This window comes from Orbicella franksi, chromosome 4 (assembly GCF_964199315.1).
Source record: "Orbicella franksi chromosome 4, jaOrbFran1.1, whole genome shotgun sequence".
In the NCBI taxonomy this organism is placed as follows: domain Eukaryota; kingdom Metazoa; phylum Cnidaria; class Anthozoa; order Scleractinia; family Merulinidae; genus Orbicella; species Orbicella franksi.
The window spans coordinates 24647301-24668244 of NC_138148.1; the positions used below are offsets into that span (position 1 = coordinate 24647301).

General features: G+C 38.4%; 1 protein-coding gene across 5 annotated transcripts in view; it reads left to right on the forward strand.

Annotated features, from left to right (window-relative positions):
* LOC145484966 (uncharacterized) overlaps positions 1-18117 on the forward strand; it is a 22664-nt gene extending 4547 nt beyond the window's left edge. The window contains exons 2-16 of one of the 5 annotated variants that reach the window (XM_081463593.1): positions 619-652; positions 830-880; positions 1397-1455; positions 3292-3443; positions 8589-8660; positions 8919-8975; positions 9139-9224; positions 9388-9473; positions 9644-9735; positions 10079-10171; positions 10332-10407; positions 10724-10805; positions 10932-10988; positions 11323-11460; positions 12464-18117. In XM_081463593.1, coding sequence (XP_081319719.1) covers positions 619-652; positions 830-880; positions 1397-1455; positions 3292-3443; positions 8589-8660; positions 8919-8975; positions 9139-9224; positions 9388-9473; positions 9644-9735; positions 10079-10171; positions 10332-10407; positions 10724-10805; positions 10932-10988; positions 11323-11460; positions 12464-12478 — 1150 coding nt within the window. In that variant the 3' untranslated portion in view covers positions 12479-18117. Of the gene's footprint in view, positions 1-618; positions 653-829; positions 881-1396; positions 3444-8588; positions 8661-8918; positions 8976-9138; positions 9225-9387; positions 9474-9643; positions 9736-10078; positions 10172-10331; positions 10408-10723; positions 10806-10931; positions 10989-11322; positions 11461-12463 lie in introns of those variants that run through there. The other 4 variants (XM_081463594.1, XM_081463592.1, XM_081463591.1 and 1 more) reach the window with 4 other exon arrangements.
* Positions 18118-20944: the final 2827 nt, after the last annotated feature.

Sequence of the window (20944 nt, forward strand, 5' to 3'; positions counted from 1 at the left end):
GAAGACCTGAACTGAATATAAAATCTATTGAAAGATTCTCAAGTAGCTGTTCTGTGGAGCGCGAAGCAATCGAATATTCAGAAAATTCAGCAAAACCAAAAGTAGATTTTGAGCCCAGTCGGGTCGAAATCGTTTTTGGCGTATTTCTACCAAAGAAAGCTGTATTGGCAGAAACTAACTATGGTCCGTTTCTATTCTTACTAGGACCTATCTATGGACAAAATACAAGCGAAATCAATTTTTCGACTTGTGCCATTGATAGACGATTTAGGTCCATTTTTATAGGCATTCACTCTTAAATATATTTTTTATAAGTTTACAAAATAAGCTCACAGGTGTCCTGCTGAAAAATGTCCTTGCATAGTGTTTAACACAGACCTAGTACATTTTGCTTGAATGCTTGAATGTTTAAGAAACAAATAAGTGCAAATGAAGAGATGTTTCTAAAAAAAAAATTATAGGCACAAGTAATCATGACACCTTTGTGTAGAATTAACCTAACTGTAGACAGTAAACTTGAACAATTAAACTAAATCCCTTACTTCTCTTATTCCTCTGATATCTTTTTTTATATACAATAATTTTTTTAGATAACAAAATTTTGTTTTTTCTCTACAGGATCGGCCACCTAGACCATCAGCATCACGAGGAGGTGGGTGTGAATTTGTTATATCAATTGAATAATGTATGTAAATCAGTATTAAAATTCTGATGCTGCAATGTCAAGTAAAATAACTATGGCTACTCAGATGGCAGGGTTTAAATGGTTCAATTGCACTTACTTCATAAAATGTTTTGTATTAAATTTATGACATCTTCTTTTTTAAAGGACGGAAATCAAGCCGAGGCTTATCATTTAGGCAAGGCTATCTTCCTCAAGGTAATTGAATTTTCCATTGCATTCAAGCCAACGTTTAAACCAATGCGATATCAAATATCATGCCCATACTTTTCTGGAAGCTTACTTGAAAATTCCCTGAAGGTTGACCCATGAGATTTTCTCTCTTGGCACTCAAGTTAGGGGAGCACCTACAGGGGCCTAATCATCAATATCTTGGTGGTCAGAATGACCAAGCTAGGTACAAGAGAGTACTTGCTCACAGGGGCCCCTAATTATTACATGTTATCAAGAAACTTTACTGATGCCAATGAGGGCGATTCTTGAAGGAAACCCAGCGAGTTTAACCAACATAATGCCGTTGATTGATTGTACAGGATCCAGATATCTAGATTTTGTAGTCAATCTCCAACTTGTTAAGTTAAGAATCAATGGTGTGAACTAATTTCTCCTTGAATGAATGGCTTCTTGACTAGTAATCTTCTCTCACATTGCGACAGCACTTTGAAAGGTTCAATATCACTGTGAATACTATTTTCTTTTCTGGTTGGTAAATAGTGGCCACAGCCCAAGGTACAGCCTCTGGATCTGGGGGAGGACAGCAGGCAGATTCCAGGGTAAGGGGTGTAAGCAATAGATCCACCTCCACTCGTACTGCCACAACCCATGCTAGTAGTGTAGATGGAATAAACAGTTATCACAACAGCTCTAGCAGCATAAGGGCACGTCCACCAAACAGCCCAACTTTGACAAACACTAATGACACAGGTACAGGTAGGTCAGGGGTTGTGCCAGGGAGGCATACCAGAGTGGGATCTACAACCCACACTACATTGACACAAACTGTAACATCCAATGCGGACACTGTTCAATCAAGGGCAGGGATTGTGTCAGGTAGGCGTAACAGATTAGGATCTCCACCCCTTACTACATCGACACGCACTGTCACAGTCAATGCTGATACTTTTCAGTCGGGGGCAGGGAATGTGTCAGGTAGGCATAACAGAGTACGATCTCCACCCCGTACCACATCAACTCGCACTGTGACAACCAATGCTGATACTGTTCAGTCGGGGGCACGGATTGTGTCAGGTAGGCGTAACAGATTAGGATCTCCATCCCGTACTACATCGACACACACTGTGACAACCAATGGTGGTACTGTTCAGTCGGGGGTGGCGATTGTGTTGGGTAGGTGTGACAGATCAGGATCTCCACCCCATACTACATCGACACTCCCAGTGACAACCAATGGTAATACTGCTCAGTCAGGGGCAGGGATTGTGTCAGGTAGGCATAACAGATTAGGCTCTCCCCCCGTACTACATCAACACGTACTGTGACAACCAGTGGTGATACTGCTCAGTCAGGGGCAGGGATTATGTCAGGTAGGCATAACAGATTAGGATCTCTACCCTGTACCAAATTGACACGCACTGTGACAACCAATGCTGATACTGCTCAGTGGGGGGCAGGGATTGTGTCAGGTAGGTGTAACAGATTAGGATCTCCACCCTGTACTACATCGACACACACTGTTACAACCAATACTGATACTGTTCAGTCGGGGGCAGGGATTGTGTCAGGTAGGCATAACAGATTCGCATCTCCACCCCGTACTACATCAAGACGCACTGTGACAACCAATGGTGATACTGTTCAGTCCGGGGCAGGGATTGTGTCAGGTAGGCGTAACAGAGTAAGATCTCCCCCCGTACTACATTGACATGCACTGTCACAACCAATGGTGGTACTGTTACCATGCATGCAGTGTCAGGTGGGCATAACAGAGCACATGTAGGAGGAGGAGATCCTCGCGGTATTCCTACATGTACATCAGCTGATGTTGCTACAACCAATGCTGATACTGTTACCTCGGGGGCAGGGACTGTGTTGGGTAGGCGTAATAGAGTACAAACTCCATCCCGTACTACATCAACACATACTGCTACAACCAATGCTGACACTGTTACCATGGGGTCAGGGAATGGGTTGACTGGAAATGCCAGCTTGGGAAATCCACTCAGTACTACCCCTTCAACATACACAGCAGCAACTAACATTGTTACTGTTACAACGGGGTCAGGGAGCGGGCTGGATAGGCATATTGGTGTAGGGACCATTCCAACCATGACAACTTTTACACGTCCCTCAACAATTGGCATTGTGACTGGTGCTGAAGCTGGGAGAAGTGCTGAAGCATCTGTCAGAGGAGGGCTTCTACCACTTAGTGTCAGTGATGGCATAGGTTCTGGTAAGCAATCTGAAGAATCTCTTGGGGTAAGTCATCAACCAGGAAGTACTGTCACAACTGGTAACAACACTGTCCCCACCACTACTACAGTGACAACAATAACAACAACCACTACCACTGTCTTGGGACTGCCAAACACCACAAGTGGTACTGATGAGGCTATGCAAGACAGTGACGATGATCCTCTGAGTATCTTTAGATTAGATGATGTTGAAATGGAAGAACGGGGTCGTAGATGGCGTGCAACATTACCAAGAGAAACAGATACCAGTAATGTGGCCCAGGTACCTGTCAGCAGGACTGCTACACCAAACCCCGTGACCTCAAACCACACCATCCCAAGGCCACCAGGTACTGTATGGCATGTTTTGTCAAAATGCATTGGTTAAAGTCATTTTAAAGATTTATAGAGTAAAAGCTGCACTTATCTTAACAACCCAACAACAATTAAGCATCCATAATTTTAGATTAACAAAGGTTGCAGTAAAAGATCAAAGTTTCAATTAGTAGCCTTCTCTTTCTGTGTACGTATCTGTACATATGAATTCTTGAAGGAGCATTTGTATAATGTATATTACAATAAAGTTTCCATATAACATGCACTCTGATTGGCTGAAAGTGTGTGCTTTATCAGAGAACAGAGCACGGGTTGATGACGGTAAGTTGGCTTTCAAATGATTGCGTCGGAATTTTGACAAATTTGCGCCAAATTAAACATCCCCTGTGATTCAGACAAATGCAATGGAAACGAGCTATTTGTCTGTAGTAAATATGGCTCATAGAGACCATTGTTAGCAACAGTAGTGTTAAAACTGTACTAAAATAACAAGTTTTGCTAGATTCCCACTGACAAAACACCTAATGAAATAAACAAATTCTCAACCTAAACAGTACTTCGATAAAAGACATTATATTTGTTATGAAGGCAGAAATTATACTTAAGAGTGAATGCCTATAAAAATGGACCTAAATCGCCTATCAATGGCACAAGTTGAAAAATTGATTTCGCTTGTATTTTGTCCATAGATAGGTCCTAGTAAGAATTGAAACAGACCATAGTTAGTTTCTGCTAATACAGCTTTCTTTGGTAGAAATACACCAAAAACGATTTCCACCCAATTGGGCTCAAAATCTACTTCCGGTTTTGCTGAATTTTCCGAATATTTGATTGCTTCGCGCTCCGCAGAACAGCTACTTGAGAATCTTTCAATGGATTTTATATTCAGTTCAGGTCTTCGTGGTATGACTGAGCGAAAAATAAAATAAATCAAAGTTAGTTTTGAGCCCGAAAAGAGATAAAACTGACACGCAAAATTTTAGTGTGTCGCAAGAGAATTATTGCATAAAAACATCGCCATATTTTTCTATGGGCTATAACTTTAAACACCATAAAAACACTTTCTACGGGTTGAATATACACCCACCTGTTAGGATATCAAAAAATATCTCTGGGCAAATGGTGTCAAGTCGCCCGCCTTGACCTGTGTTTCTCATAGATTTTGCCCAAAATCCGCCGTTGGAATGTAAACAATTGCATGACGCGGTAGCCACTCTCGAGTAAAATATTTGTTTCCAACAATCCGATGAAAGCAATTTTTGAAACGTTGTGTGGATAAAATAATGGAAAATGTGGTTTTTTTTTTGCTTGTTTGTTTGTTTAAGTTAGTATAAAGATATATGCTTTTTCATTTGCATTGCAACACCCACGACATCCCTGATAAAGAACGTTACTACAGTACTCCGGGAAATGATTTTAACGCTTAATTATTTTATTGATTTCACTGATAACTTACGATACAGTTTCAGTTTTAGAGATACGCTTAACCAGTCCTCTATGGTTTATGCCAATTGAATCATTGACTGACAAATAAAGTCAAGTGGAAATACCATAATTTCTATACACTACTAACTGCGTGACGGCATCTCAGCTCTTCTACCTGTGTAGAAAATTTGTACCTACACAATATGCTCAAACTCAGCTAGAAAACCCGGAATTTCTTGAATTGAATTAGCCGAGGAAGAAATTGCGCTTAAGTTTCAATCATACTGAGAAAAAAATCCATCTTTTCTACTTTGGTTGTTTGATCAATTACCTGAAATTTGCAGATCATAACACTGGTAGACAAATAAACATTACAGTGGTCGATCTAGGACTAGGTTTACACTAAAGGAGTTTTTTTTGGATTCGTAAAAGTTCTCAGATTCATCAATTTTAGAGTATTCGGATTAGTAGGGGTTTACAGTGAAAGGATATTCGGATTCTTAACCGTTTACACACGACGATAACTCCGGCAACATTCATGATGGAATGGTTAACAAGCAGTGTGTTGCCTTGACAACGAGAAACAAAATGCCTCCGAAAATTAGGCTAGGGGTAGGTTGAGACAGTCTGAAGTTTTCTTTCAACTCGCTGACCACGGTACTGCTGTCCATCATGTCAGGTCCCTCCAGGTATTTATTTTTGTCTTTACTTCATATCTAGAACCGTCGAGGTTTTTGATCGTGCCATCGTCGTCATTTGCGCAGTAAAGTATAAATTGGGTTTCTGAGGAGTATGGCATTACCCATTATAAAAGTGATTACCTACACCTGAAACAGGACGAGGTAATCACCTAGCGACCGCCATCAAATGGCCATCAATGTGCCTATGGCTTGACTACGACTGGATCATGTAATCCGCCATTTTCGTTCCACACAAACTCAAAAGATCACAGGCGGAAAAATATCCCGATTGGAGAGAAAATCGTTTACACGACAAACTCTCCGGATTCAAAAGTTTTCGGATTCAAAGTTCCCACTTTAAATTCCGGATTCAAAATCTCCGGAGACACGACCAAACCGGGAAGTTTTTATTTCGGATTCGTTCACTTTTGTGTAAACGGCAAAATCAATCTGGCACTAAAACGTTCGGGATTCATCACGAATCCGGAACAATTTCCTCTAGTGTAAATCTACAATCCTGGCCATAAGTTGTTGGGACACCTCCCCTTCTTGCGCGCTAAAACCCACGATTTCAACTACGTCCTTAACGTTTTAGAACAAAAGATGAATAGAAGCAAGTACAATTGACTCCCCTCCCCCTAGCAATGTTGCATGAAAATGAAGCTATTCTGAAGACTAGATTGGATGTGGGAAAAAAGGAGAAAGGGACAATAGAAAGTGGTTAGACAGTTGTGTTGGAACCAAACGTGATTGCTGAAAAATCACTATTATTGGAGTAAGACGTGAATATCTATCTTATCGTCTCTTTAGTTCGAGAATGCTGTTCTAGGAGGCGAACAATTCTTGAAACGTGGCTATTCTGAAGCTATTGTCAAGGATTTTTTTTTCCTCAAGATTTTTATCAACATTGACAGGGGGTAGGGGGGTAGGCGGGCTTGCGTGGTTTTGGTCTTAAGAGAGGCTGCCTGTGAAGTCATCTGCCGTAACTGTCCCAACACTTTTGACCAGGATTGTAGTCTTAAATGAAAAGCGAACATCCATCTTGTTTTGTTCGGGGAAGTCGGTCATGGAAGTGCGAATTTCAATGAAATATATATATAATTTGATTAAGCCATTAGCCAAAAATAGGTTGGCTGCCAAAACAGTTTAGGGTTTAGCCTAACTCTAACCTTAAGTTTTAAGTCTGAAGAAAAAAAGAAAAAAAGCATTGAGCATTTCAGTTGTACGCGCGTAACCTGGAAAGCAATCCGTCCAGCACAGTAATTGTTCAAATTAACAGCTTACCGAGACACTCGCGTTGTCGATGCTTCTAATTTATGATTGAAACTTTTAGGATTTGTTTACTTTACTTTTTCCGACTTTTTAGCAGGAGAAAAGGCACTAAATGTGCTGGTACAAATAGAAAGGTTTAACCGAAAATCGATCCGTCAAAATCAACAAATACAAATTTAATCACTGTAGCGTTCCTTCAGATCACGTAAGGCTACAAACCAACAATATCAATTTGTCATTACGCTTAACAAATGAACTTAGAACGATTTTCTTTCTAGAACTCGTTCTTGTAATTAAAATGATCAAAGAAAGAACGACAGCTTAAAACGACATAGCAGTAACACCCGAACTCCAAGTAAATTGCTTTTAATTGGCGTTTTTAATTAATGAAATTTCAAAGTGATGACTTTCAAAATATTAAAGTTAAAAGTGGTCCATTATATTTTTCTTTTTTCACCCATAGCTATCTGCGGTTTGTTGGAAACGAATTAGGCTGATTTAGCAAGAGAACAGGAACATCACTTGACAACGGCGTGCACAGTAGAAATACCCAAATATGGTCAGATGACCACTGCAGGGCACGCGGAATAACCTGGATTCTGTTCTAATTTGACCATATTTGGGTATTTGTACTGTGCGCGTCGTCGTGACCTTCCCGTTCTCTTGCTAAATCAGCCTATTATGTATTCAGGGTGACCGCCAGCGTCACGCAATTGTTTACATTCTCACGGCGGTTCAGGGAAAAATTTATGAGAAGCACAGGCCAAGGCGGGGACTTAAAACCATTTGCCCAGAGATATTTTTTGATTTTCAAACAGGTGGGTGTACAGTTAACCCGTAGAAAGTGTTTTTATGGCATTTAAAGTTATAGCCCATAGAAAAATATGGCGATATTTTAGTGCTATAATTCGTTTGCAACACATCATAATATTTTGCGTTTCTGTTCGATCTCGTTTCGGGCTCAAACGAAACCTCGATTTATTTTATTTTTCGCTCAGTCATACCATGAAGACCTGAGCTGAATGTAAAAACCATTGAAAGATTCTCAAGTAGCTGCTGTGCGACGCGCAAAGCAATCAAACTTTCAGAAAATTTAGCATAACAGGAAGTAGATTTTGAGCTCAATCGGGGCGAAATTGTTTTTCGCAAATTTCTCCCCAAAAAAGCTGCATTAGCAGAAACTATGGTCCGTTTGTTTACTAGCTAGGGCCAATCTATGAGCAAAAAATGAGCAAAATCGATTTTTCGACTTGTGCCGTTGTTTGGTCCATAGTTATGGGCACTGGCTCTTAAGAAGTAAAACAATGATAAGAAACAATTGAGCTGTCTCTGTTTACAAGAAGTGGGGAAAAACACTTGACTTCGTCTTGTGTTTTCCCCTACACTTCTTTCATGCTCTACCGCTTCCTGTGTGCTTTACAACAGAACAAAGCGCAGTCAAGGCTTCTTTATTTGTTGATTTGATCATATTTGATTTGGAGTTAATGTTATCATTATGCTACGCTTTTGCATGACAGGCTGGACATATGATATGATTTGATCAGTTTATGGGAAAATAAATTCCATTTGAATTAATAGCACAAACAGACAGGGAGTGTACAGCAGTGGAGAGCTACACTCCTGTGACTACTATGCATGTGTCAGAGCTGTGCTTGCACTTTGCACCATGATACTGCTTCACTACATGGTTTGCTAAGTATTTTTTTTATTAATAACATATGTGGCACTGAAAGGGAACTGAAAACTAATACAAGTACATTTATTTACTGTTACGTGTTTCAGGTTTAACTGCCTCTGTAATCACAGCTGGAGTTGCCAGGCCATCTGCTGAGAATCCAAATACAACAGTTACAGGTGAGTGCTCTTTTTTTAATATTGCTTTTTCCTTGACTAAGTCACAGATTCAGGACCCATGAGGTTAACATATTGCTTTATCAGTTATCACCTGAAGCACTGGCAGACTGGTAACCTTGAGAGGGTTTTTTTCTCAAAGTACATAAAATTTAACATAAGAATTGTTGAAGTTTCAATGATTGCATATTAGAAATGAACACGATGTCTTTTATGCAGCATTTTTACTTGACATGTCTTGTGTTCCAAAATTCTTTTCAGGAACCGTTGAATTACCAGATGCAAGTGTGTTGCTTGATTTATTACCTCAAACTCCTGGTAAGAGTTAACATATTGTATCAAATACAAACTGCACAACAAAACTAATCTTATCAGTTTTCCCATTGGAGGATCCAAGTGCACTTAGCCCAGTACGGTTTGTATTAATTAATATTAACATTCAATACCATGTAGTACAAAAAAGGTGTTTCTTGTTTTGCAGGCCAGCCAGCAAGTGCAATGCAGACATCCATTGCAATGACACAATCTGCAAGCCTGCCATTTAGTCATCCATGCAACTTCCATGTGGTGAGTGAAACAATGCCAGCTGACGGGCTTTTTAAAGTGGATATTAACTGGTATTACATATCTGACAAATCATTTGCATTAGCAACTGGTATATCATCCTTCTTTAGCATTATTAATAAATTAATAACTGTCATAAAAAATTCTTATCGACTTACTATTTTAGCTCATGCAAATGGCTAGAGTGGAAAGAGAACACTGTCGACCTGCACTAATGTGTGTCTGTAGCGAGAGGCAGTGGCTACTGTGGAGGTAACAAAATCTGATTTGACATGCAATATTATATAGGCCCATTATAAGCTTATTTGTTACTAAATGGTTGCAAATAACATGTGTGACAGGAATGGGTTATCTTAACCTGGTGCCAAATGACATTTGTTAAATGTTAAGTAATCTAATATTAATGATAATTTTTTTTTCAGGACGATTTTTGAAAACAGAGAAATTATTGACTTGGTGAATGAGCACTTTCTGTTTTGGGTGCAATCATCTCGTGGAACCTCTGGGAAGCAAGGTAGTATATGTTAAAATTAACATTAGCATAAATACAGGTCCTGCAAAGTCCTAGCATGTTTGTGAGGTACTTTCCCAAACTGGAAAGTCCTGACTGTTAAAAAAAGACTAGATTGGGCCACGGCAGGACATTTACTCTAACACTACATCATTATATACTATGTTTAATTTTTTTGTCACGAAGAACATTCACCCTAACTTGCAACTTGTTAGACAACATTATATTAATATTTAATATTGTCTGTTTTGGACTATAATTAACTATAATTAAGTACTTCTTTTGCTGTATCAAAAAATGGGAAATAAAAAATCAATTTTAATTCATCATGGTTGCTTGGTTTCAGCCTTGGCCACTTTAAAAGATGAAAGTAATACAGGTACGATGGCTATAGTTTGCAGCATTGGTGGCAAAAAGAGAGTTTTGCTCAAGATGTCAGGTAATTAATTATTCCACACAATCGCAGTTGGATTATGTTCTAAATGACTCAATCTCCAATCAAACATTACTTTTATTTTGTAATAATTATTGAAACTGTTTTGCCTTTGTTACTCAGTCACTCATGTATGCCTCATGAGCGCATGATGTTTCATTCATAGGCCCACCCACTGTAGCTGAACTGAAGGGAGCTCTGGAGGACAAACTTACAACATTTCAAGAACACAAGAGAAACTGGTATACAACTTTATTCAACTTTTATCATGTTATTGTTACACTATGATAATGAGACATGCTGGAAGTGTATGACTTCAAAATTAAAATTATATCTTAAATTAGAATGTGAAACATTGAACACGATTGATTTTATATTTTACTCTGCTCATGAAATAATTCATGTTTTAAATATAAGTACATGTTACCAGCTATTTTGTCAAGCTATTCGATTACATTCAATCAAATCAATCAATCAATCAATCAATCAATGAATCCCTCAATCAATCAATCAATCTATCAATCCATCACCTTTTTATTGTGCAATATTAATTCATAGGCTCAGACTACAAGAGGAAAGGGAACTGAAGAGGCAGCAGGATCTGGACTATGAAGAGTCACTCCAGAATGACAGAGAGAAGGTGTGAAAAACTAGCAGCACTTTGGCACTCCATGATATGAAAAGAACTGTACAATAATTTTTAAATACTGGCTAAGTATATCAAGTGATGTTCTAGCACATCTGATTAGTTCCTTATTTGCTTCAGGCAAAAAGGCAGAGGAATACAAAAGCCTGTCAAACAGACGATGAACCAGCCCCTGAGGTATCACATTTGATATTAGTAATGCAACAGATAAACTATTCTCTTGTTGCTTCTTGCTAATTCAAGCCATTGCCATGGTTAATGGTTGTAATGCATGTACCCCTATCATAACCTTACCACTGTAGAAAACAGGCTTGGTGGCTTTTTCTGTACCACGAAAAATACTTTGAAGGCATTATTTTGGAAGCATGGATGTCCAGCATATATATACACCATCTTTCAAGGTGTTTCCCAAGCCTAAATAAGTTATTAATCAACAAATCATACAAGACAAATTTAAATCCAATAATGAATAATGGGTAATACATTTATAATCTGTGAATTTGTATTCCAGTCACAACCAGAACCAGATGAGGCCACAAATCCACCACCAACAAAGAGGCTGAGATCGGATGAATTGACTTGTGTCATCGTTATTTTGCCAGATGGAGAAAGGCACCAGTTGGATATTTCATGGGAAAGTCCATTGAAGGTGGGTAATGTGAATACTCTGAAGAAATGCAGATTTTGATGCCTTTCATTTACCATTAATATTATAACCCAGATGTATGCACAAGACCATCTAATAATATTATAACCCAGATGTATGCACAAGACCACATAATTTGTCATTTCTAATGTACCCTGCATCACTTGGTTTGTTGTTGCCCCTTCAATATTGGAAAGTTTTGATGGTGAAATTCAATTTGCCCTTGTCTCAAGGCTCCCCTTTTTATTATATGACACCATGGAGTCATGGATATGCTACTCAAAAATATCATCCTAAGGGGCTCAATTTATGATGCTATGGGCAGTTAAGGTGCATGTGAACAATGTTTCCCCAAAAATGGCTTTTGTATTTGAACAAAACTGTCATGAGCCATCGAAATGTAAACGGCCATGAGTTTGTAAGTCTCAGGCCCATGTTTCTTGTTATTCAATTCAGCCTAATCTTGAATCACACACTTCCAAGAGAGACAACTGAAACAATGAACCACTATAATGCAATATACTGAAGTCACTATTGGAAAAACTAAGCAGTAATTAGGGAGTAACTACAAAGTTAAGGATATAGAGTGGTAAAATCAGAGACTTGCCCAGATCCTCATTTAAAATCCCAGACCTAGGCTGATTGGAGAACTTTTTTTTTTCACAATTCTCGCCTGTCAGATGCCATGATTATTCCCATCATAAAATTAATGACCGCAACTGAACTTTTTAAAATTTCCATTATAAAAGAAGTAATCAGGAAATATCAACTTGACATCAATGTACAGCAGATGTCTCTGTCAGGTGTTTGCAACTCCAGGAGATGGCTGAAATTTAAGCTGTGTATAACCTCTTCTGGGAAATCAACGAATATTATCGGTGTGATTGGGTGGGCACAATCCATTGTCTACTAAAATAATATATTTGTTGTTATGTAAAGCAATTTGGTGAGATACTACTTCTAAGGGCCTCTTATCTCATCTGCTTGCATTTTAAATTAAACACAGGAGTTGTACCAATGAGTCAGAAATTTGCTACCTGAAGGCTCAACAACCATCTCCCTAACCTATCAAGTTGACGGAAACATCTGGAGACTAGTTCCTGACCATGAAACCATGTCTGTGGCACAGTTTCAAATTGAGCCAAATTGTGTCCTGAGGTCCAGTTACGGGGAAGACTTAAGTGAAACTGATCCCTGAAATGACCATTTTCATTTGAGTCAAGAACCTAGCTCAATGAAGGAAATGCCTGACTTGTTTCTTCAGAGAATGGATACATGGGAAATGCTGACTCCTGAAATTCACTTGTGAGTGTTTCCAGTTGAGACTTGCAGCACACATTATCTTCAGCCAATTTAAAATGCTGACTCCTGAATCAGTTGAGAACTGCAGCATTCATTGGAATTAAAAGGTTTTTCATTGATTTTAGCATATTTAAAACATGCTTTGGCGTGATTGATCAACCAGGGGAACTCAACAGACTTTTTAAACTTTTCTGCACCAAGCAAATGGAAAATTTATTCACTTACGTTTTAAGAGATTGGTACAACTGAGTTTTTGATTTCATGCATTTATATTTCTACTTAAATGAAAGTCTAGATCAGCATTCTTTCAATGAGCAACGTTTTGAAGCATATTTCCGTTTTATACAAAGTAACCGATCTACTCATAGTTTACACCTGTAAATCACGCCAGAGCATAAATGTCCCATTATCGACCTTTTTACAATATTTTTATGCCTGGCAACAATGAGTCAAGTTGGTTACTTGATGATACCCCCTGAGACTTGGAATGCTACTCCGTATCTATTGTGAAACATTTGGTCACACTACACACAGTTGAGTAGAGTAAGAGAATTCCAATGTACATCTGACCAAAGAAAGCAGGATAATACCCTCTTAGAAATGAGGGGGGAACCAGGAAACCATTGCCATAACAATGGGTCTGTATTTGTTTAGTATAAGTATATAATTGGTATTGTTTGTCTAACTCCACAAAATATACTAACTGCCTTAGCCTTAGGTATGATTAGCAGCCTTATGGTCTCTTCCACACTACACAAGAGAAATTTGAAAACACATGCAACTTTATTTTTAAGTTAGGCCTACTGTCCACAATATAATCTGGCAGGAAAAATGGAACTTTTCAAAAATGCTCTGCTCTACAAACTGGAGGAATTTGAAAATGCCAGCATGGATGAAAAAGTTTGAAAATGAAGCTTTTCAAAGATGATGACATCACAAAAACCATGTGATTTCTCAGCACAAGTTTACCTCAAACACAAGCAATCTCAAATTTCTCTGGTGTAGTGTGAAGGTCACAGTTTGTATTGAAAAGTATTCAAAATTAAAAACGGAAAAACATTGAAAAATATCATACTCTTCCTATAGTTAGGGTGTAGCCAAAACTACAGCTTAATTTGCAGCTAGCTTTTGATGTGTGGCTTATATAGACTACATACGAAAACATGCCAGGATATTTTTCCGTGAAAATTATCTGTTCTGAGGAGTGCACACAGGTTTTTGAGAGGACCAATGTGCTCTCTGAGGAACAGATGATGTCCACGGACAAATAGATGCGAATATTTTCCTGCTAAATGAAGGCTGTTGTGTTTATTGTCTATTGAATATTTTTCGCAACACGCTAAGTTTTGAAAATTGGGGAACATCACCTCAATTTTATCTGGTGTATAATCAGTCACGTGACACATTTACACCAACTGCGTGCTAGCTAAAATATCTGATGGATTATAATGCCAGATATCAACTTGTCCTCAAGTGTGTAAGAGGGAAAAGTTGTTAATGTAAATGGTAAGGGAGGTTAAAGTCTCGTGTAGGATGGGTGTATGATTTTCTGCTTTCAAATGACAGAGCTGTCCAAAATTGTTTTGCTGTTCTCTTTTGATATAAATTCACCAAATATTGCCTGCTTAATGACATTTTGCAGGGCACAGAAAAGAAACTGAATACAGTCAGCAGAAGTATGATTATCATTGAAAGTTTAATGTAAGGTCTGATTCAATGAATGTTGATTGAAATAATTCTTATAAAAATCCTTATCTCCCTTAGTTGACAAAACAGAACATAGATTCTGAAAAGAAGTATTTACAAAAATTGATAAGTGAATAATGGATGGAGAGTTATTTTTCTTGGTAAGCATAGACAAAAGATAAAACATAAAGGTAACTTAGACTAGTAGATTTATACTAAAACAATTAGATTATTTGCTCTTGATTTCTATGTGTGATAGTTGACGAGGATGCAGCACGTGATAGAAATCTCTAGCTCATAATCTAATTGCTTAAAGTAGTTTGTAGGCCTTAGCCTTTTGTCTAGGAGAAAAGCATCTGGTTGTCAACATAAGGTTCGGATAACAAGATGTTTGTACATGTCAGTTGCAAAAAGAATAAAATCAAGCAAAACTCGCTATTCTAAGACCCATCCAGTCCATTTTAATATCTTTAAGTGTTGAACAGTCGGATTTCCTCTTGTTCAGCTACACTCCCACTGAAGTAACATTCCAGTATCACTCAGATCACCTATAGCAAGAAAGTATATTATTTTTTAACAGTGAGTTGACATTCAAAGACAATAAAGTCTGACCTGACAAGAAATTTTCATGTTGGTCATGTTTTTAGTGGAAGGGAGCACAGAGGCAGTTAATGGAAACACTATCGGGGTGGCAAAAGTAAAGTGAAAAGGGGTTGCACAAGGAAAGTGATAATTTAAAAAGGGTAAGGGGAAGCTGTGAAAAGCCTGCATGAGAATATATGTAGACCCAAACATAGCCCGGCCCAATTTAGTTGCACAGCAAGCTTTCCAAAAAATCAGTTGGAGACAAGTAAAAGGCACACTGTGGCAGACATTAGAAATCACACCATATACTCATTACAAATTGACTCTTAAGGGTCAACGTGTTCATTGGAGCTTATTGCCAATACAGTGCCATTGTGAACTCAGTTGTTAAAAATAGCTATTATGGGATTCTCAGGGGGCTAATGAGTAGGTATTTGCCTCCTAAGTATCTGATAATAGCTATTTGAATCAAAATCAAAATGGCTGCCGTATTGACAAAAAGGTCCCCTTTGAACAATATCATAAGCTCGTTTCGGAAAGCATTTGGCCCACAATTTTTTCCAAAGGAAACAAGTAATCCAAATAAGGAACTTTATTATCAGCAAAAGATACTGGTAATTACAAATTAATTTTCTGCAACAAAATAGTCTTTGATCTAACATGATAAACCATTCAAATGATAGAATATGGAACAAGTTGAAGAATTCACTTTATGTGCACATACCCCGAATTACCTTTAAGACTTGCTTAAAGTATGAAAATAACTCAAATATCTCAAGCCACAATTTAAAGTTATCTCTTGCGATATACTGTCAGTAGTTACCTGTATATTGCTCGTGTAACAGAAAGATGTTGACTTATATTTTGTCCCTATCAAGCTTCACTGGCAGGGGAGCATGTGCTTGTGCACTCTAATTGAGGCGACAAACTCAGTGAAATAAACTTAACAAACATACTGCAATACTGAAAACGAAATTTTGTTTAGTACAGAAAGAGGTGAAAAAATCCCCAAGGGAAAAGTCAGGAAATTTTAACTGAATAAAGGGAAAAATAACAACGTGAAGAAAATTCACGGGAAAATTAAAAATGTCAACAGACCTGATTTAATTGTCTGGAAGAAACATTTGGTGTCACCGTGAATTTCATGATATTTTTACATAACAAAGAAGAAAAATTTGATGAAAACTAGTCAGTCTCTGTTACAGTCATCAGAGTGAAAAAAGGGCTGTAATTTGAGGTCAGAAACAGCCACTAAATCTGACATTTCATATTTGGTCATGGAAAATTTCATTATGATCAGAGAAGGGTAAGGGAATTTTGAAAAGTGATGTCCGAAGCAACCATGTAACTAAGATAACTGGCAAATCACCACTTGACCTGTAGATGTTACCCTTTTTTTTACTTGCAAGCATGTAATTATTGAAAATGAGGAAAAATAAGACAACACCAGTTCGGGTTATTACTGGGTCATGAAATATATTTCTTTAACACTTGAAGCAATCTGTCCTTGCATTTGAAAAAAAGGAAGTGATGACTCACTGTTCCAACAATAATTATGCCAGTTCACGAACTCCAGACAAACAAATATCCTTGCACTAAAACATGACTGACAGAAACAAGGTATGATCAATAGCACAAGTGAAACTTATCAAAAAAGCTGCCATCCTCAACTGAAATGACACTTGTCTGTAAATTTCAGGAGTCAGCTTTTACCACATATTCCTTGTCTGAGGATAGTGTATGCTGCAACAGTCTCTACTAAAATTCCATGCGCATGAAATTTAAGAGCCAGCATTTGCCCACGTATCCATATTCTTGCAGATCTGAACCCAGCTTGATTTAATGGTTAAATTGTAGAACCAAAATAAAGCAGTAGAAATTGCCTGACTTGAAAATAAACATTAATTCCCCGGTTTCCATCCTCCTCCTCCGGATGAAATGATTCTTGTAGCACCATAATGACATGTTCTGGAACATATAGTGAAATTGGAGCCACCTCCACTCCTGATAATTCATTCTCCTGAGGTAGTGGTGCATCGGGGTCATCCCCATACATGACTAAATCATCTGGCAGGCTATCATCCATAATACCTCTTACACCAGACTAATTGGAAGAATGGTGTTGCAGAATACCAGAAATCCATAACTGATGCGGAGAAAGGCTATGCTCAGTAGAGAGTCCATGATTATTAAATGTCTCAATAAACTGTGCTAGTGTATTATTGATCCTTGGGATGTAAACATAATGTAAGGCAAAGAGATCAATATCATTATTGCGACTAAGTAAACCAATTTGCTCCATATGTAAAAATATGTTTTTAAAAATATATAAAATGCAGTGAACCACCTCACGCCATAATCTTTCAATCCTTGTGTTGTGAACACTCGGCCCAGTGATGAAACTTCCACGACCTTCACCCCTGTATTGAATCATTAGGTCACAAACTACGATGTTTTCTCCTCCGTCATCTGCTCTGACTCTGGAAGGCAATCCCCAGATATTGATTGATTCTTGAAACAAGGCAAGCACTGTTGCTGCCCTGTTGTTGTTACTGCACCTGAGATAAACAATCAACCAAGAGTAACCGTCAATGCAACCATGGATGACAAATCGCCAGTGACGCAATTTCAGGTTGCTGTCAATGTGCCAGAGAAAATTGAGATGTGGCACTCTGTAAGGCCTACGTGGTATTTGCTGTGCCCAGCGACAAGCTCTACCAATTGGATCCAGGGTGATCAGGGCATCACGCACCCGCCATCTCTGGATGCAGATCCCACGTCTTCGTAGTGCACCTTGCATGTATCTTTCCCCACAACGAGGCATTGAAACAAGCTCCTCTTGCACAATTTGCTGCAATTCTACTTGCTGGATTGGGGAATACGTTAAAAATGAAGGAGGTATGTCTAGATCAATGGCCCACCTACGTATGGTCCATCTAGACACACCAAGAATGTTAGCAATGCTGGTCCACGAAAAGTAACAGGAATGTAAAAGCATGATCTGTTCTCTAGAAATTTCATAAGAAGGACGGCCTACAGCGCCTGTATACCTAACGGGAGCACGGTAGGAGCTGGGAGTGAAAACAGGTAGCACCCTAAATAAATCCTTGATTAAGCTGAGCTCTCTGGATAGCCGTCTTAGGTTGTTGACATCATTTTGTGAAAACTCAGAGGATCTTTCAACAAAGGCAATGACCTGATGCATGTGACGCATTGCACCTCCCAGTCTAAGGAGCAAAAACTCTGCATTCTCCCTATTCAAAGGAGAATCGTGGCACCTATTTAATTCCTGCAGAAGGGACAAAATGGATGCCACAAAGCACTGCAGTTGCCTCTTGGCATCTTGCCTAAACACAAAGCATAGGAAAGTAACAAACAAAAACATGAACAGGAGTTAAAATGGCAGAAATATTCCCTCTCTCTGTTGGCATCTTGCCTAAACAAAATGCATAGGAAAGTAACAAACAAAAACATGAACAGGAGTTAAAATGGCAGAAATATTCCCTCCGACCCCAGGCTAGATTTTAGATGTCATTTCCGCACTTAATTTTCATTAACTATCATCATTAAAATAAATATAGGGATAAAATAGAAACCAATTATTGTCAGCACATCACAATTTAAACTTCACTTTATATTTAAAGTCCACATACGACTTTTTAAAATAATGTGTGTGAAAGAAGAAACTCAACATTAAAGCAAGGCAAATAGACGGAATTGTAAAAATAAAGATATCTTATTAAGGATCTACATTACAATTAACTCACCTGTCCACATAAACCACAGAAATCAGAAACAAAACCACAAAGAACTTCATAGGCGTCATAGCACCACAACACTTTAAAAGCGCAAGATGTGTTGGTGACCCTCGGTGCGACAAGAAAAAGGAGATTACAACGATATGGATAAGAAAAGCGACTTCTTTTGCTGAGATAAATCTTCGAAACACCTAAAGTCGACGATCAAAATATGGCGGAACTGTATCGAACTGAGAGAAACTGGGGTAAATAGGCTTCATGTAGGAGAACAGTTTCCGTCCTTAACAACAGGCGGTAACTAAGGGTTCGAACGTCACTACCGGCTTCACGTTACATGGTATGAGTCATTACGAGCTTCGCATTACATGGTATAGCCATGACAACCATCTTATTTCAAGATAGAATTACATGACATGATGATATCACATTACTTATTTCGACCTATTTTGACCTGTTTCATGTCTTTTTTGACACATGATGAATCGTAATATGTTGTAATATGAGTCGTAATATGTCGTAATATGTTGAAAAGTAATTTTGCTACAGATGGCGCGTCATACAGAGAAGGTAATGATGTTCCTTGAAGCTGTGACGTAAATACCCAATCAGTATCAGTGGCTGTTTCCAATCAAGGTGAATCCTCTCGCTTTTACTGAAAGTTTACAGACAAGCAGACTCATTTTCTTCTTAGTTTAAGGGGGGACATGGTGGCTGATAACACTGTGAAGAGGGAGATCGTCTGGCAAAGAGTGACAACTGATTCAAGGTCAGTGGAGCTTGGTTTTATTTCTGGCAAAGAAGACGAAGAGGAGTTTCTAAAAGCTCAACAGCGCTTAAGAGTCCCTGTCTAAAAATATGAAAAACTAGACACTTTGCTGTGTGTACCCAGGCAGTTGTTATACTGAGAGCAGTGTTCTCCCTAGGTATTTTAGGCCAGGCGGGCCGCCTGGCTTGATTCGCTTGAAAATCGTTGCTTCCTGGCTTAAAAATGAAGATTTAACCCAATGTAAGCTTAATTTGAGATTTGGAAATGGGAATTCCTATCCATAAGTAAAGAAGAAATCACTCAATAAAGTTGATGAAACATTGCTTGGTGTTTTTTTTTTTACTGTGTTTTCTTGCAATTAATTTGGTTATTTAAGTGATTTACCCTTACATGAATTTGTTCAAACCTGTGATGCATTGGTTTCGTGGAATGGCAGCCATCTTTAAATTGTCTCGAGAACAGAAGGACACTTCAAGGTGTCAGTCGTGTCAAAAATGGCGAACTCAGTGGGCTCAGCGTGTTCAGAAAAGAAAAGAATAGCTTCCCAAAGTAAGTTAAGTTAATTTTTTTCTCTGGAAAAGAGACACAAAGGAGAAAGTAATGTGGCTGGGGAAGTCGGAGCTCTCAACATCTGTTAATTCAAAACACCGAAAATCAGGTTTTGATCCAGCTTGGCTGAAGGACTTTCCGTGGCTTGAGACTACTATAAACAATGACAGTGGGAGTAATAATCACAATTGTATGTTATGCAAGTTGTGTAGAAAACATAACCAAAGACCCCAGAGAGTAAGACAAGGATGTGCTGTTTGGGTTGATGTTCCGTGTTTCAACTTCAAGCGGGAAGCTTTAAAAGATCACAAAAAAACAAATCACCACAATGTTGCAGTTAATATGGAAGTTCAACTTGGTTTAACAGCTGTTGATGGTGGTATAGAAGGTGCCTTTAAAGAAGTGTTGAGTGCTGAACGAAAGGCATTTATTGGCCACTTAAAATGCATGTGCTGGCTTATAAAGGCGGAAGTGTCACACACAACCAACTTTGAGTCATTGATTGAACTGTGTGAGTCACTGGGATGTGAATATCTTCAAAATATAAGAAAAGCAGACAATGCAAAGTATACATCGGAACGGTTCATGCAGGAAGTTGTTGAAGCTCTGATGACATTTTGAAGTAAAGGCTTCACCTTTCTTTGCTATCTTGGCTGATGAAACAACTGACATTGCCATTCTTGAAGAGCTTATTTTGTATGTGAGATATGTTTCAGATAAAGGAATCATTAAGTGTTTATTTCTTGGAACATTTGAGCTTTCAAATTGCAAAGCTCAAACAATAACTGATAAGATCTGTTCTGTGTGCAATGACCTAGACTTATCAATGAATGAAAAAATG